Here is a 15,393-nt window from a genome sequence, read left to right as displayed (position 1 = left end):
AACTTAGTATTGGTAACGCCAGACCAGAGGTGGCGTAAGGTGGGGGTGACATATACACGATCTTGTGGTAATAGGGGCAATTCGCCTCAAAAATTTTGAAACTACTGATTTCGGATACAATAAATACAATTTGGTCTTTATACATTTTAATTTTATATCTTTAATCAATATTCTCTATATTTTTTCATATATAAAATCAAGTTGACAATAGCAATGGTATGGTATTCAAAGGCCAGTATTTATTAAATTGAACATATTTTAATTTTAATTAGAATTACTTGTTATTATATTAAATAAAAATGACTATTATTTTCTTTTAAATTTCATGGATTTTTTTAATTATAGCCCAGCTAAAGGCAACACTGCTGGTAAGAAAAATTGTCAACAAGTCAAGTTGCGCGCTACGAATTCATGCACGTGTTATATTTTGATCTTAAATAATTACTAAATTTATCAACTTTTTCTTGTTTTCAATCATCTTCTTATTGTATTTAAGTATACCGAGAAAAGTGAAATTAAATTAACTCACAATGTAAATACGAAGTAATGCAATGTCCAAAGAAGGTTATAGTGCCGAAAAAAAAGAAGATAGCAAAATTGTTTTAGAAAAGTTACAATCCTATTTAAAAGATAAAAGAAGTGTAGAGACTGGAGAATCGACTGTCAGCTACAGCAAACCGAGTACTAGTTTCGAGCAAAATCCGCAAACGGCCCTAATCGACGACAGCAGCAACGTCTTGAGAGAAGTTTTGAATCATAAGAAGGCCGAATTGCTACGTCAACCCGAAATAGTTGCCTTTTTAAAGACATTGTCTTCTGATTTAAAGAAATAATGGCGGTCGCAACACAGAAAAATGTAGCATCTCTAATACGTAAAACACTTGACAGACAAGCAGCTGTAGCACGAACGAAGTTCAGCTTCAAAAAAAATCAAATAGAGCGGATTCTATTGAGCTATATAAGAGATGATAACTCTGGTCCGTATAACGAATTAATAAATATTCTGAGAGATTATCCATTAAATGATGATAATTTTAGAATACTGTTTGAAGATTGTTTATCTTGTGTAGTCTTATTGGGTAGAGATTTGAAGACATTTGTTGATGCTTTATACTGTGTTGAGTGGGCAAATAGGGACGAAAGCTTAGTGGAGATTTATAGCAGATTTGTGTTGAGTCTGGTGACTGCTCACACTTACCATTGTCCAAGACTTATGGCTTCCTTGGTTAAATTATTCAAAGGTATGTATATATGCTATAGAATTGAAACATAATATTTGTCATTACCACAATAATCATTCCATTCATATTATGAAATTAGTAGTAGAATTACAATTTGTTATGAAATAAGTACCAAATATTTCATAACAAATTGTAATTTTGGATACATTTTTAAAGTGATTACTTTTTATAATAGTGTATAATTTATATGTTTACAGCTGATGGGGAAAATTGGGATGAAAAACCTTCACAAGAAATGGTTTCTAAATGGTCGAATATCCATATGATAATTGCACAAATTGTGGCAGTTGTTCCCATGTAAGTAAACTTATTTAAATATAATATGTACTGTGTATGTAAACCATTGATTCTGAGTTTAAGCCCAGGGTGAATACAACTAAATTCATGTGCCTTATTTATATTTATAATTCATGTGGTGGATTAAATTCTGCCATGTGTATCCACAAACCAGATTCGCTTGATTAGAAAATTATGATTAATAATTAAATGATTATTTATTGTGTAAGTCTTTATCAATAAGAATATATATTCTTTTAGGGATGAAGATCTACCAATGCTATAACAAATTTTGACATTTAATATTTTCTCATCATCATCCTCATCCTCCTGCCCTTACCCCAATTTTATTTGGGGTCTGCGCAGCATGTCTTCTTCCATACTTCTCTGTCTGATGTCATCTCACAAGGAAAATTATTTTTAGCCATATCATCTTTCATACAATCCATCCATTGTTTCTTTGGTCGTCTCCTTCCTCTATATCCATCCACGTCTTCGCTCAAGTCCTTCCTCACAATATTGTCCTCATTCCTCTGCATAACATGCCCATATCATGACACCCAGTTACTGCATAGCTTCTCGGTGACCAGTACCACTTTTAAACATCCTCTTATATACTCATTCCTTACTCTATGCATTCGCATAACACTACACATTCCTCTCAACATTCTCATCTCACCAAAAAACAGTTCTCTTTCATTCATCCCTTTTGTGGCCCATCACTCTGATCCATATAGGACAGCAAGTCCCCTTCCCTTTAAGTTCTTTACTAATATGTATAATATCTATATGTGAAGTCATTCAATTGATTCATGTAAGTATAACTGAGTCACACTACTTACACCATAATTTATTGTGTAACAAATAACTTTTAATTTAGATACTTTCTTTTAACATCTTTTGCAATAAAATATAATTAAAAAAAAAAAAAACATTTTGCTTTTCATGCTGTTTTCACAATAATTCTGCCAAATTCATTTAGGCATTCAGCTTAAGGTCTTACAAAAAATTTTTTAGTTAATAGTCTTTGTATTAATTAAAAATTTTTTTGAAAGACCTTAATAACTTTAATTGTCAAATAATTGTTTCAGGACCAGTGATCTTCTTATGCAAACAGTAATCGCACAATTTCCTTATTACAAAGTTGGATGCTTTGCGAACAGAGCTTATATTCATAACCTAATATGGATAAGCAAGTACATACCTTCACTGGTGGAACAAATTATGACAGCCATTATTAACAAGTGAGTATATTTTTGAATGTTTCTTCAAACAAAATATTTTTACATGTAGATTTACAAAAGTATTGAATATAATACTGACAAATGTTATTACCCTATCTTTGGCATCATATATACAAAGGCTAGCCAATCGGAAGAAAACCAGATGAATATTATCCATTATAATAGATTTAAACCATGGATGTTAACCCCGTTATGTGTACTACCATGTTATTTAAATTGGCAAGAATAAATTTATTTAAAATGGTTTCAACTACAAATTCACCCAAATTACTTGTACCTTTATTAAAAAAAAATTATTGTTTTTTTTTTTATTGTGAATAATTGATGATTGTATATTGATTTTTAGTGACTTTCATGAGCTATTCTAAAAGCAGAGGAAAGTAAGTGCATATTTAAAAGTATGCAAAATTAATCTTATGCTTTCATCTTTTAAAAAATTAAAGTTGAAACTATTTTTTATATTCTATAACAATTACATTTGTGAAAGAGCAGACTGATAAAAAAAAGGGAAATCAAATTGTGTCTAACTTACTATATCCTATTTTTAAGTATGGAAAGTATAAGAATGGTTGTCTAAAATATCATAATTTTATATATGAATTACTCTTGAAATTATGCATTTAAATGACCACAATGATAAAATTTATCATAATGTGAGTTTGATGCAAGAACTTTCGTATAATTCTTGCATTTAAACAAATAAGTATGCATAGTTTAAAAATACTTAATTCCATGTTTAATAGTAAATCTATCAGTCTTCCTTCTCTGGTAGATAAATAACAGCCTTAAAACCAACATAGTTGAAATTTGGCAGATATATTATATATGCTGAATAAGCATATTTAATAAGAACGGGTTTTACGGAAATAGACTCCCAAAGGGTAAACGGGGATGGATTAGAGAGTTAAGGGGTGAGTCCCACTCTCTGGAACAATATGACCAACAAAGTTGATATTGGCAGGTATGTTGCTTATGCTACATCCACTAAGATTTATATGGATATCAATTCACAACAGAAGTGAGTTAGGAAGTTGAGTGGATAGAACTTCCTCTGGAACTGTAATACTTACAAATTCGAAATATTGTAAGCATGTTCCATGACTACACATGAGCATTGAAAATGGATTTCTGATAAACAGATATATAATCAGACCTTATTGCCTATATTGAAGAGATCTGGTTAATTTTTCGCCCAGCTAACCAGTTTGCATCTACTGCTAGCATTCTTTCCACTATAACATGCTCTCTGAGGCACAGGACTGTAAACAATTCTTATTACAGATATTTAAGAATTTCTTGACAGTAAGATCGGAATTTACAGCTATATATGCTAACCTGTTCTAGTAACCTAGGAGACAGTATTAAACATCGAAAAATTTATTAATACAATATATATGTTATGTAATTTATCTGTTTATTTAATATAATATTATTTTTAGGATGGTAGATATGGATGCCAATGTTGATCGAGAGAAGAATAAAGTCCAAGACACTATGTTTGAAATGGAAGTAGATGAAAAAGATAATATTAGTACAACACTAGACTATTGTATGCTGGAGATGCTAAACTGGCTGGAGGATGAGAGAGATTCTGTGCTTCCTATCATGTGCAATGTATTTGAACGAATTGTCTTACCAACATATGGCATAAAGTAAGTATATGTCTAAAGAAAAATTTTTTGAATAAAGTATCTAAAACTGTTGGTTCTACAAAATATATCATAAGCTGATTGTTTTTATTATTATTATAATTAATAGAGTTTATTGAAAACTCAACTTTCTAGTTTCTCTCAACACCATCAAATTATAGAATACATGATTATAAGAATTATTTATATTTTACATTACATAATTATTTCAAATCAAAAATACAAGCTTTTATTTAAAAGCCATTTATGACAGTGATTTAAATTAAAGAGTATGTATTTTACAGACATGTTCAGTTCCTGCTTTTGTACACAATATCTATAAACCAACAATGTGCTGATAGAGTGTTCAAAAATCTATGGATAGTTGCTGCTGGCTTGCACGGACTTGGCCCCGGTGCACTGGCAACACGGAGAACTGCTGCCAGTCACTTAGCAGGCTTGTTGGCGAGATGTGTACGTGTGCAAAACTCTAGACTAATACACTATCTGAAGATAATGGCAGAATGGTGTCATTCATACATAACTGCAACACAAGAATCAACGGTAGCTGATAATACAAAAGTGCATGGTGCTTTTCATGCAATATGCCATGCTATATTTTACTTGGTTGCCTTTAAAAATCATTATCTGTTTATGAGTAAAGAAAGTAAGTATTTCTTTGTCATAATAATACTATCAAATCTGTCTAGCTAATACTCAATTTCACTCACAAATGTTCTAAAGATTTAAATGTGACAACTTCATGAATAAACTTATTCATTGTTATTTTTAAATTAGTTTGAACTTAAACTCGAGCTTTAATTTTTTTTTATGTAAAAATATATTTACCTAACAAAATTAGCAACCATCTAAATTACATTTAACTGTTTTATACTAATTAATTCCATGACAATTTATTTTCAGGTGTTAATTTTGTCGAGTCATTAAACTTACCTCGTCTAGTCACATGTACACTAAATCCTCTTCGGACATGTCCACCTCAAGTCACCAGAGCATTCTCCTCCGTAACAAGATCTCACCAAGTGGTGTACTGTCAAGCAATCATAGAAAAAAATTCAAGACTGACATTGCAAAATACAGTTAAGAAATATGATGAGTGGTTCCCATATGATCCATATACATTACCTGTGTAAGTATCTTTAAATATATTTGTATTTGATTATGAAAATGTATATAAAAATTGTTTTTAAACACACAGTATGTAAGTATCTTGTTTATATGATGTCCAGACCAGATACCACATATAGCTTACATTTTCAAGCAAGTTACCAAGTTATAGAAGTATTTAAACTTTTAAAGTCATAATTCTACTTAATATTAATTATTAAATTAAAAATAGTTTTATAGTATGATTGAATAAACTTGATTTAAGTATGATACTGACATTAATTTATAAATATTTCTCACAGATCAGGAAAAATAATTTGGCCACTGTGTATGGAATATAAGGATGTGTTCAAAGATGGTGATGATGAAACCCAGTACACAAGTTTTAAAAGAAAAATGGAAGCTGAAGATGATGATTACTTAATACCCAGTCCATCGCAGAAACTAGCGTCGTCTTTATCTAATTGTATATCACCCGGATTTAAAACCAGTGAAAGTATAATGATGTAGAATTAAAAATAAGTTAATAAATGAAATGTTTTAATAGTTACAATCAGATTTGTATGTGCTACGAGTAGTAGAGAACTACTCATGCTCCTTATAAGAGCTGTTATTTTTAGTTCATAATGACATAATAATGGTTCAGATATTATTAGCATACAGTAGAAAAAAAAGAGGTGACAGCCGGCCGGTGCAAAACTCCACCTGTCCTTACTGTGAACCAGCTCAAAGTTGTTGATAAGTTTGGAAGTACTTGTCTGTATATTATAACATGGAAATGTTCAAATATATTATCAATGCCAACAAAATATCTTTTAATTGATAATGTGATATATTTATTGTACCACCTGTATGCGTTTCAGCTTATGCATATATTCATAAATTCCTATAATTTAGTTTAAACATGTTACAAGTTGTTACGAGTTAGTAGCATATTTTTTGCTTATATATTTTAAAATACTTAACTTGATTAGTACATATATGTTATAAAATAAGATAAAGGAAATATGATACTGTAAAATGATTAAACTTTAATATATCTTCTTTATTACAATTTATTTTTATTTACATTTTTCCTTAATATTATACTACAGGCACAAAACATTATTTTAAACACTGAACTGATCTAGCTAGTGAACACCAGGGGCGTTTTAATCTCAGAATTAGTCTAATATTAAAATTAATTAAATACTGTAAACATCACAACTCACTAAAAAAGACCTAAACTAAACCACTCAAACATTTGTACAAATTTTAATAACTGCTAAGGCTCTAAATAAATTCTTACAAAATATTTGAAAACATTTAATAACTTTAAATTATTTAAAACTAATTGTATTTGGTATAAAAATCCAAAGACAATATCTTAAATTCTATTGAGTATGTAACTGTTAAAACTTTTTTTAAATATTGGAAAGCCTTTATTTCGTTAAGTTGTTCTTATTAGCTATATTCGAGGTGAACTAGAAATTTTTCAATAATGTTAATCGTTCACAAATAAAATAGCTCCTTCTTATAGGAAATTATTTGTGAATTACTAACACAATTATCTCTTTTTATGATAAGGATGACGTCTTTTAAAAGAAGTCATAGTTTTGTTTGGTGGCTGATGTTGCTTTGTTTGATATTGAGCAATGATTGGTGTCTCGTTTGCTGCTAGCTTATTGATAACAAAATCATCTCCTGCTTTCATATTTTCCATCATTTTGAGTTTGGCTTCAATGGACTGAATAGCTGTTTTCTTGCTAAGTTTAAGCTCAGTTTTCACTCCGCTTAGAGCTGCTATTCCCAGTTCAGGTTTTGGCTTATCTTGGTCATCCTGTAAATAACACAATTAATATTACAAAATTCAGCTAAAAATAAGTCTTATAGTTGAACAATGCTTATAGAGTGATTACTCTGAGTAGATTTCTAAATAATTGATCACAGTATTTTTAGAAAGTAACAAAGCAAAACTCACGGAAGTATTTTTGGCAAACTTCACAGAAATCCTCTTCATTCCAAGAAGCTGACCATTTAATGAATTCATTGCATTAATTGCATCTTGTTTCAACTTATATGTGACAAAAGCAAAGCCCCGTGGCTGCCCAGCATTTGGGCCGCTACGGTGGAACAGCATGTCGAACTTCTCGATGTTGCCATACACGCGGACCATTTTCAGTAATTGATACCAGTAATAAAAAAAGGTATAGTTTAATAAAATGTAAAAAGTAAACAGTTCATAATTAGTAGACTACTAAAAATAAGTAAAGCTATTGGTATATACATAAAAAATGTTTATTATGAAAACTATGTCTTCAAAAATTATCATTATAATTATTCCATCAATTAAAAATAGAACAAAATTCAAGTGTTTAACGAAAGCTAATAAATAGAAAATTACATTTTGTGAAGTTATAAATACTTTCTTCAAATATATAAGGAAGCCACAAACCCAAGTTTATTATTGAATTTAATACTACTAATAAGTTAGATTAGATTACACCTAAGGTTAATAGACTTTATTAACATACTCATTAACTCGAAGATCCAGATTTCCTATCCAAAGCCTTTTGTCGCAAGATTCTCTTTGCTGCACTGGCTCCAAATACAAAGGTACCTAAAACAATAATTACATAGAACATGATACACATATAAAGGGGCATTCAAATACATACTGTATAATTGGTATAAATACACACCGTAACGTCTTCCATAGTGCTTATTTCGCTGTCGAAGAAAGAAGTGTGCAATTACTAACAACGTTAAGGGAAAAAAAATACACACATTCTATGAATGTATCTCTCAACGAAATCGACTTTAATTAAACTCGTAACTTGAATTTTGATTTATAACACATTTATAATGTAACACAGGTTACGTAAATTTATATTTTATGATCAAGAATCCATATCAGATCAAAAGAAAGATCGAGAGGCTTTCGAAATGCAATTGTAAAAAATTGTGAATTGGCGTTTGTCATTGTCAATGACATTTGACAAAGATACAAAGATATACAAAATACAATGGATAATATGCACAGATTAATTACATTTATTGATTGAAATAGTAGTAGTTAGTATATATAATAAAGTTATTTTTAATTATTTTAATTAATTGCTGTACTAACTAGTACTTTTAAAGGCACTTTTGTATGATTTTAGTATTTAGAACTTGATGGCGTATACACTTTTTGAAATAAGTGATATATAAATTTATTTGAATAACTAAGATTTGTGTAATAGTTTTAAATAAGTGGATGCCATAAGACTTAATAATAATTAAATTACTAATAAAACTAAATCAAATATATAGTAAATATTTCCGATTGAAGTAAATTTCATTTTACACAAAATCCTTTTTTTAAGTTAAATTACTTATCTGATTGATAAGAAACTTTCATAATATCACTTATTAATAAAAATAGAATAATGCAACTAAATTGCTTACTCAAAAGACAACTGTATTTACGTTACATTGTATTTTGTACTTTTTTATATTGGAGATTATTTTGTCTTTGGCTAAAGCTACTTAATGTGATGGTAAAGGTAATGTCAATAATTGTCATTACGCACTTTCTTCAATTTCCAAAATATTTATTTTATTGTTGAATAATGGTCTTAAAAGAAAATTAAACGTAATAGTAATAACAAAAACTCATTTTGCTTCTATTATTAACATGACCGTAATTCAAACAATGAAAAAGTTAAATGGAAAAATTCCTGGTGTTTTACCGCCACCACCTAAGAGTGAAATTGATGGAAAAATCGAAAATCTATCAAAAAAAACTATATCAGAATTGCTAGACCTACGAGATAGACAGTTAAAACTTTTAAATAATAAAGCTTTTATAACCAAACTTGCGGATAAGGGTGAAAAAATACGGGTTCTCTATGAAAAAATTGAAATTGAGTTGAAATCTAAGCAAGATGAGGAACAAACTTGCCGTTTATTTAATAACATGAAAATTGATAATATTGACAAGGAATCGGTAGCAAATGTTGAATGGGAAGGTAAAATACAGAGAAATCAAAACACCTACCTCGACTCTGATGATGATAGTGACCCAGAAGATGTTTTACAAATACTAAGTCATGGTACATCTCAAGAAAAGAAAGTTAAAGTTATACAGCCAGATAAACCTTTAATTACAGCTGAAGATCTTTTTAGCATTGGAGAAATTCCAATAGTCAAAAAAATTGTAGAAAAAACAGAGGTTAATATAAAACCAAAATTGACTGGCCAGTTTAAACCATATAAAACAACAATATCAGATACTCATAATCCAGAAAAGGAAATATGTAGAAAGAGAAATAAATTCTGGGAAGTTACAGCGGCAACACCTCCGCCCTGTGTTCATGGTCCAGCCAAAGTTTTAAATTTAGAAGAATCTTTGAAACTGCAACAAGAGCATAATAAACATTTAAAAGAAATTGAAGCACAACATGCAGCTGAAAAGCTTTTGGCCCGGGCGAATATCAAAATGGCAGAACTTCCAAAAGACATTGCCAAATTTGGAAATTATAGAGCAGACAGCGATGATACAAAATCTGATGAATCCGATCTAGAAGGTAGTGACAAGGAAGTTCTAGATGAGGAGCCAGAAAGGGGAGGGGTTGTCTTTACAATTATGAAGTGAATGTAATTTTAAGAAATGTGATAATTTGTAAATATTAAAATGAAATAAAATATATAATAGATTTTTTTTAAGTTTATAGGTACTGTTTCCTATCATTCTATATAGTATTTTATATAGTCGAACCTCAGTAAACGGAACTTAAACAGAGACCCTATAAAAATTTATAAAACTTTAATCATACAAAATATATATATTTACATTTTGCTTAGAAAAATGTTCAATTAAGTTGAAGAAGTGATAAAAAAAATTGTCAATCCTTTCCTAGAATACATTGCACACTCATAAAAAATACTTCTTAATTAGTAATATTCTTCAGATCAGGTATTTGTCAAGCTAAAAATATTATTAATTTATAATGAATAAGTTAGGGTAGTAGAATCAAATGTGTTTGAGGTAGCTAAAGACATGATAATTTAAACTAATAATAATTCAATCTCACACCTCATTAATGAGAATTGAAAAACATTTTTTTTTATACATAAATTTTGATTATTTTTGAATTCATTTCGACACAGAGTATTAAAATTAATTCAAATTTCAAATTGATACTAAATGATTGGGCGCTATACTGCGCATGCCTTGAAACGACGTGAATAAAACGCAAGCGTTGGAACGTCGATTGTTTACCAAGAGCTCCCACCATATCTAGAATGACTAGTCATCACATTTTAATCGCAGTGTGTCAATGAAACATTAGCGGTACCGCGCGCGTAGAAGCTACACGTTTGTTCGTCCACCGACGATTTTTTGTGTTTTGTGACGAAAATTTATAAGTGAAATGGCTCCTGTGTCGAACACCGTTGTCGGCATTGATGATGATCAACGTTTTGCTTTGATTAAGGTATGTTTTATTAATGTATATATGTATATTTTATAATAACAGTAAAGCATTCCTCTTGTGATTTTTTTATGATTAATGTGTATGTGTATTAATATTATAAAATGTTTTGACGACTAAGCATTTAATATAATTGTAACAAATAAGTTGGTTTTCGCAAATTCTCTCACGTTTATATCTCGGTTGTACTTTTTAGAAAAATCAAAACTTAATCTGAACCCTAAATTAAATTAATTTTTTTAATTCGTTTTCCCGTATCATGTTCAACTAAAACAGAGCGTTTTACTTAAATATATTTTACAACTTATTTTTTTAAATTACTGAACCGCATAGAATTTAATTTGTGTCAAAATCTGCCATCGTGCCATTTAAAAAATGTGTGGCTATTATTATTTTGTAACAAATTATAGATAAAAAATATTTAATGATTATGAAGCAATGACAATCTAATAGATTTAAAAATATATCTGTTAACATACTAAAAATGATTTTCTCCAATGTTATTAATTTATTATACCTACCTAATCGAGAAATTTCATTGGATAATTTACCTTGACTTTATTTACTTGATGTGTTTTTAGAACTAAGTAGTTAATGCACTACACCGTTGTAAAGTACTAACGTTAAGTCGTTTTTTGTTTCTTAAACAAGTTGTCACCCAATAGCCAATATATTCAATACAGTCTTATATAATATGTATATATAATATAATCCATATTTACCATTAAATATAGAGAAGAAAAAACATAATTATTTAAAACGAAAATTACTTAGATTTAGATGAAGAACTTAAATTAATATTTTATATTATACAACAAATTACTGAAAACACAAATTATTTCAATTTAAATACTTACAGAAGGTAATCGAGTCAATGCCTATATAAACAATTACAATAATTCACTTGAACTAGCCAAATAAGGGACTGAGAGTCGCCACTTTTTATAATCTCGATAAAACTAAGGCAAGGATATTCAGTATTCAGTATTCACTGATATTACAATTACAAGTCGTTAATATGTTTATAATAGGGCAAGACAATTTTATTCTAACGGAGCAATGCAGCTCTACAATTTTATGTTACTGTTGACTATGTTTATAATTAAAAATAGATAAATATTATACAGGTAGTTTGGAACTGAAATAATAAAGTTTATAATTTTAACAAAATGCGTCTATAGTGTAAAATAATTGTGTGTGTAATTGCTTAAATAAAATATCTTAATATTTCTTTTTATCAATTAAATCAGGGATCCATTAAAAGATTCTGATACGAAACTAGATATGAATTGTATTAATCAATTCAACAAAATATAATTATTGATTGTATTTATATTACAACGTAATTAAAATTTAGAACCGAACGTGAAAAAATTGCGGATGGCATAATTTTTAAGTAAAAGGTCGTTTTTAAACTTATGAATCTGTTAAAAGTCGTTCACTTAAACTTAAATACAGGACGTATTAAACTGCCAAAGGATGCTTGGCAACACTTATTTCCTCCAAAAACACTTTCATTTGTTACAAATAAATGTTGTTTTCAAAACCCATACGAATAATAATCGATCATATATTTAGTTAAAAATTGTGTATGTGATAATAATCAAATATCTTGTATTTTATCTACAGAATTATTTCAATACATCTTTAAAAATGAATATGGGATTACACGTATAGGTATTCAATAGTATAGCTAATGCACACATAGGTATTTTGAATAAATTTAGGGTTAGTGGGGGAAAGATCGATCGGTTTTTTGATGAGATAAGAACAGTACATATTAACTTAAGCTAAAATTATATCTATAGTGACTTAAGTACAAAGAGCATATTTTATGTCAAATCCCACTTATGTTCATTCGAAAACAAAAAAAAAAAAATTACAACGATTTTATGGAAAGCAGGGGGAAAGATTAAAGGATGGTGGGGAATGAATAAAATTGTTCAAATGAATATCAGACGTTATTATATACCCCGTCAAATATATTCTAGTGGATGGATGCTCACTTTATTAAATAAATTTATGTTTCAAATTTCAACTTTCTATACTCAACACTTTTGCTTCTGTATTGATAGTCTGTCAAGACAAGCTATTTTGTAATTATAGATCTGGCTGAGCGTTGATAAATCAGTCAACGAGGACATTGCCTTTTATATAATAAATAGATTAATGCAATTATTAATTCTTATCTCTGATTGGTGAAACATATTTTCACTATAATTCAGTGTTTTTCCCTTTATTAAAATCATTCTAGTATTTGGAATCGGAATATTACAATAGCGTGTCATTAAAAAACTATTATTTTATACTTTAATACAGTTTTGAATTTTAATCTATAGGTTAATGGAAAATTATAGATAAATTTATATTTATATGAGCAAATTCGAAATAATAAACTTAATTCCAAATACAAAAAAAATAATGGAGTATTGAATAGTAATTTGCCAAACTATAATTTTATTAGGAAAATTGTTTGATTATTTTTACAGTCTCAATTGTTTTGTTTTGTTGTGTCAAACAAACGGTAAACATCTGGCGAGTAAATGAATACAATTGCACATAGATATTGGCAACGTATTTTTACAATGCTAAAGTCTAATTTATTTTTCATGTCTATCTAATGGCCGTTATGGCGTAAGAAAAATTTTTTTCATTCTCTAAAAATTCGTGATTAGTTCCAAAGAATACATCGATTAAAACTGTCAACTTAATGCCACCTTGTGTATATATGTATATAAAAAAAATAGGTACATCATCTTAATTAATTTCTTATGTTCATCAGTCCATAATTACACGTTCGCATGCAAAAGCCATTGTCTAGGTTTGTGCGAACACGATTAACACTTATGTACCTATGTGCACAACTACACACATCCACACAACACTTGAAAATATATTTAATGTACAGGTGTACATGTGTAGGTGTATTATTGTATCATTTAAAATTATAAATTGTATTTCATTTATAAGGATAACGCTATGTTACTTATGAACAATTAAATAAATTATGTGTTTGACCGATTTTGTTCAAACATTATTTACTTAATGGTAACTAGCTCAGGTCATATTAGTGCAGAGTTTGTGCGCTAAGTAAAGATTGTTCAATTCCTCGGTGTCCGATATATAATAGAAAACAAAACGACCTCAAATTTAAATTCGATATTATAAATTAAATAGTATATGTCTCTAAATTAGATATAATATATTAGTACAGAGGACATATCATAAAATCATGTAACCAAGTTCAACGTTTACGAGAATCATTAAATATAAAACGAAGTTTGTACGTTCGGATATCAAAAATAAATATATTTATTTAAGTAAACATTGTTCTCTGGTTCTGTCACTTTTGACATTAGAAAGTAGAAGGCAGGGTTGTATAATTACAACCTAGATAATAATTATACGTAAAGCTGAATATCGTCGATAAATAACGACATTTTAATTACTGTAATCATGTTTTTTCTTCATTTGTATCATCACTGGCCGGTAATCATAATATACAGAAAAAAGAAAGATTTAGGTAATTAGATTGAATACAAGATAATTTTGATTTATTTTTATGATGTTAAACCCTATAAAACTTATTTAAAATGGAAAGTTAGTTATTTACATACATTACAATACATTAACAGCCTGTAAATTTCCCACTGCTGGGGTCAAGGCTAAGGCTCTCCCTTTGAGGAGAAGGTTTGGAGCATATTTCACCACGCTGCTCCAATGCGGGTTGGTATTATTATTTATTGTTATTTACATACAAATTTAATTAATTCATCAAACAAAATCCACAGCGCAGTATTTAAAAAAAAAACCTATAGATAACAATTTTTTATGTTATTTTTGATCCATTTAGTAATGATACCGCATTTTAATTCAAGTTTTAAATGTAATTGATATTTTAAAAGAATAAGTTTGAACGTAGTTTCTATGTTTATTAGTCGGGTAAAATCAAATTACTAATATCTCAGGCCATATCCATAGATTATCAGTGTATCATTCAAAGATAATTGAATAATTTCTTAAAGGATTATCAATTCGGTTTTTATCTATTTTGATAGATATATTGTCTTTCTGTACCTGCTTCTCATACTTACGATACTTGTTCTATTACTAGTTATCAACCGGTTTGAACGCAATAACAACATTAATTTGTTTTTATATGAAAGACTTGAACTTATTTTATTATTTGGCTTTTATAGCTGAATATCATAATATAATATATGCGTAACCATTTATAAAAAAAATATATGTGTTAAATTCACTTTTATGTAGGATTCTAATATGAGAATTAAGTAGACCAAGTACTACCCTAGCTTGATCCTGAAAAAAAAACCGCTTGTGAATGGTTACAATGTGTATACTTATACCAACCATAAGAGGAGCAAAGCTTAATAACATTTGACAGCAAATTGATGCGATA

General features: G+C 28.8%; 4 protein-coding genes across 4 annotated transcripts in view; 3 read left to right on the top strand and 1 right to left on the bottom strand.

Moving 5' to 3' along the window:
* Positions 1-357: 357 nt before the first annotated feature.
* Positions 358-6,498, top strand: LOC125064662 (RNA polymerase I-specific transcription initiation factor RRN3). Its single transcript, XM_047671821.1, has 7 exons — positions 358-1,241; positions 1,439-1,538; positions 2,609-2,761; positions 4,201-4,413; positions 4,695-5,056; positions 5,314-5,539; positions 5,820-6,498. The coding sequence occupies exons 1-7, from the start codon at positions 833-835 to the stop codon at positions 6,025-6,027; spliced, it is 1,671 nt and encodes a 556-aa protein (XP_047527777.1). The 5' UTR covers positions 358-832; the 3' UTR covers positions 6,028-6,498.
* A 58-nt stretch (positions 6,499-6,556) lies between these two features.
* Positions 6,557-8,462, bottom strand: LOC125064664 (probable RNA-binding protein 18). Its single transcript, XM_047671822.1, has 4 exons — positions 8,199-8,462; positions 8,031-8,116; positions 7,478-7,688; positions 6,557-7,336 (listed from the first exon to the last, which is right to left on the bottom strand). The coding sequence occupies exons 1-4, from the start codon at positions 8,211-8,213 to the stop codon at positions 7,064-7,066; spliced, it is 585 nt and encodes a 194-aa protein (XP_047527778.1). The 5' UTR covers positions 8,214-8,462; the 3' UTR covers positions 6,557-7,063.
* A 565-nt stretch (positions 8,463-9,027) lies between these two features.
* Positions 9,028-10,172, top strand: LOC125064642. Its single transcript, XM_047671798.1, has one exon. The coding sequence runs from the start codon at positions 9,176-9,178 to the stop codon at positions 10,133-10,135; it is 960 nt and encodes a 319-aa protein (XP_047527754.1). The 5' UTR covers positions 9,028-9,175; the 3' UTR covers positions 10,136-10,172.
* A 645-nt stretch (positions 10,173-10,817) lies between these two features.
* Positions 10,818-15,393, top strand: part of LOC125064835 (SEC14-like protein 2) — a 33,628-nt gene continuing 29,052 nt past the window's right edge. The window contains exon 1 of the mRNA XM_047672094.1: positions 10,818-10,976. Within this exon, the coding sequence (XP_047528050.1) occupies positions 10,914-10,976 (63 nt within the window). The 5' untranslated portion in view covers positions 10,818-10,913. The remainder of the gene's footprint in view (positions 10,977-15,393) is intronic.

Source organism: Vanessa atalanta, chromosome 6 (assembly GCF_905147765.1).
Source record: "Vanessa atalanta chromosome 6, ilVanAtal1.2, whole genome shotgun sequence".
NCBI lineage: Eukaryota > Metazoa > Arthropoda > Insecta > Lepidoptera > Nymphalidae > Vanessa > Vanessa atalanta.
The sequence above is the reverse complement of the archived record's forward strand: the minus strand, read 5'-3'. Positions and strand labels throughout refer to the sequence as shown.

What these genes read in the sequence shown, in the direction of transcription:
- LOC125064662 (XM_047671821.1), top strand. Translation starts at nt 833, where the DNA reads ATGGCGGTCGCAACACAGAAAAATGTAGCATCTCTAATACGTAAAACA. An exon ending in CTTGGTTAAATTATTCAAAG is followed by an intron (nt 1,242 to 1,438) that starts GTATGTATATAT and finishes ATATGTTTACAG; the next exon opens with CTGATGGGGAAAATTGGGAT. An exon ending in TTACCAACATATGGCATAAA is followed by an intron (nt 4,414 to 4,694) that starts GTAAGTATATGT and finishes TGTATTTTACAG; the next exon opens with ACATGTTCAGTTCCTGCTTT.
- LOC125064664 (XM_047671822.1), bottom strand. An exon ending in CTGGATCTTCGAGTTAATGA is followed by an intron (nt 7,689 to 8,030) that starts GTATGTTAATAA and finishes TTTTTATTACTG; the next exon opens with GTATCAATTACTGAAAATGG. An exon ending in AGTTTGCCAAAAATACTTCC is followed by an intron (nt 7,337 to 7,477) that starts GTGAGTTTTGCT and finishes TGTTATTTACAG; the next exon opens with GATGACCAAGATAAGCCAAA.
- LOC125064642 (XM_047671798.1), top strand. Translation starts at nt 9,176, where the DNA reads ATGACCGTAATTCAAACAATGAAAAAGTTAAATGGAAAAATTCCTGGT.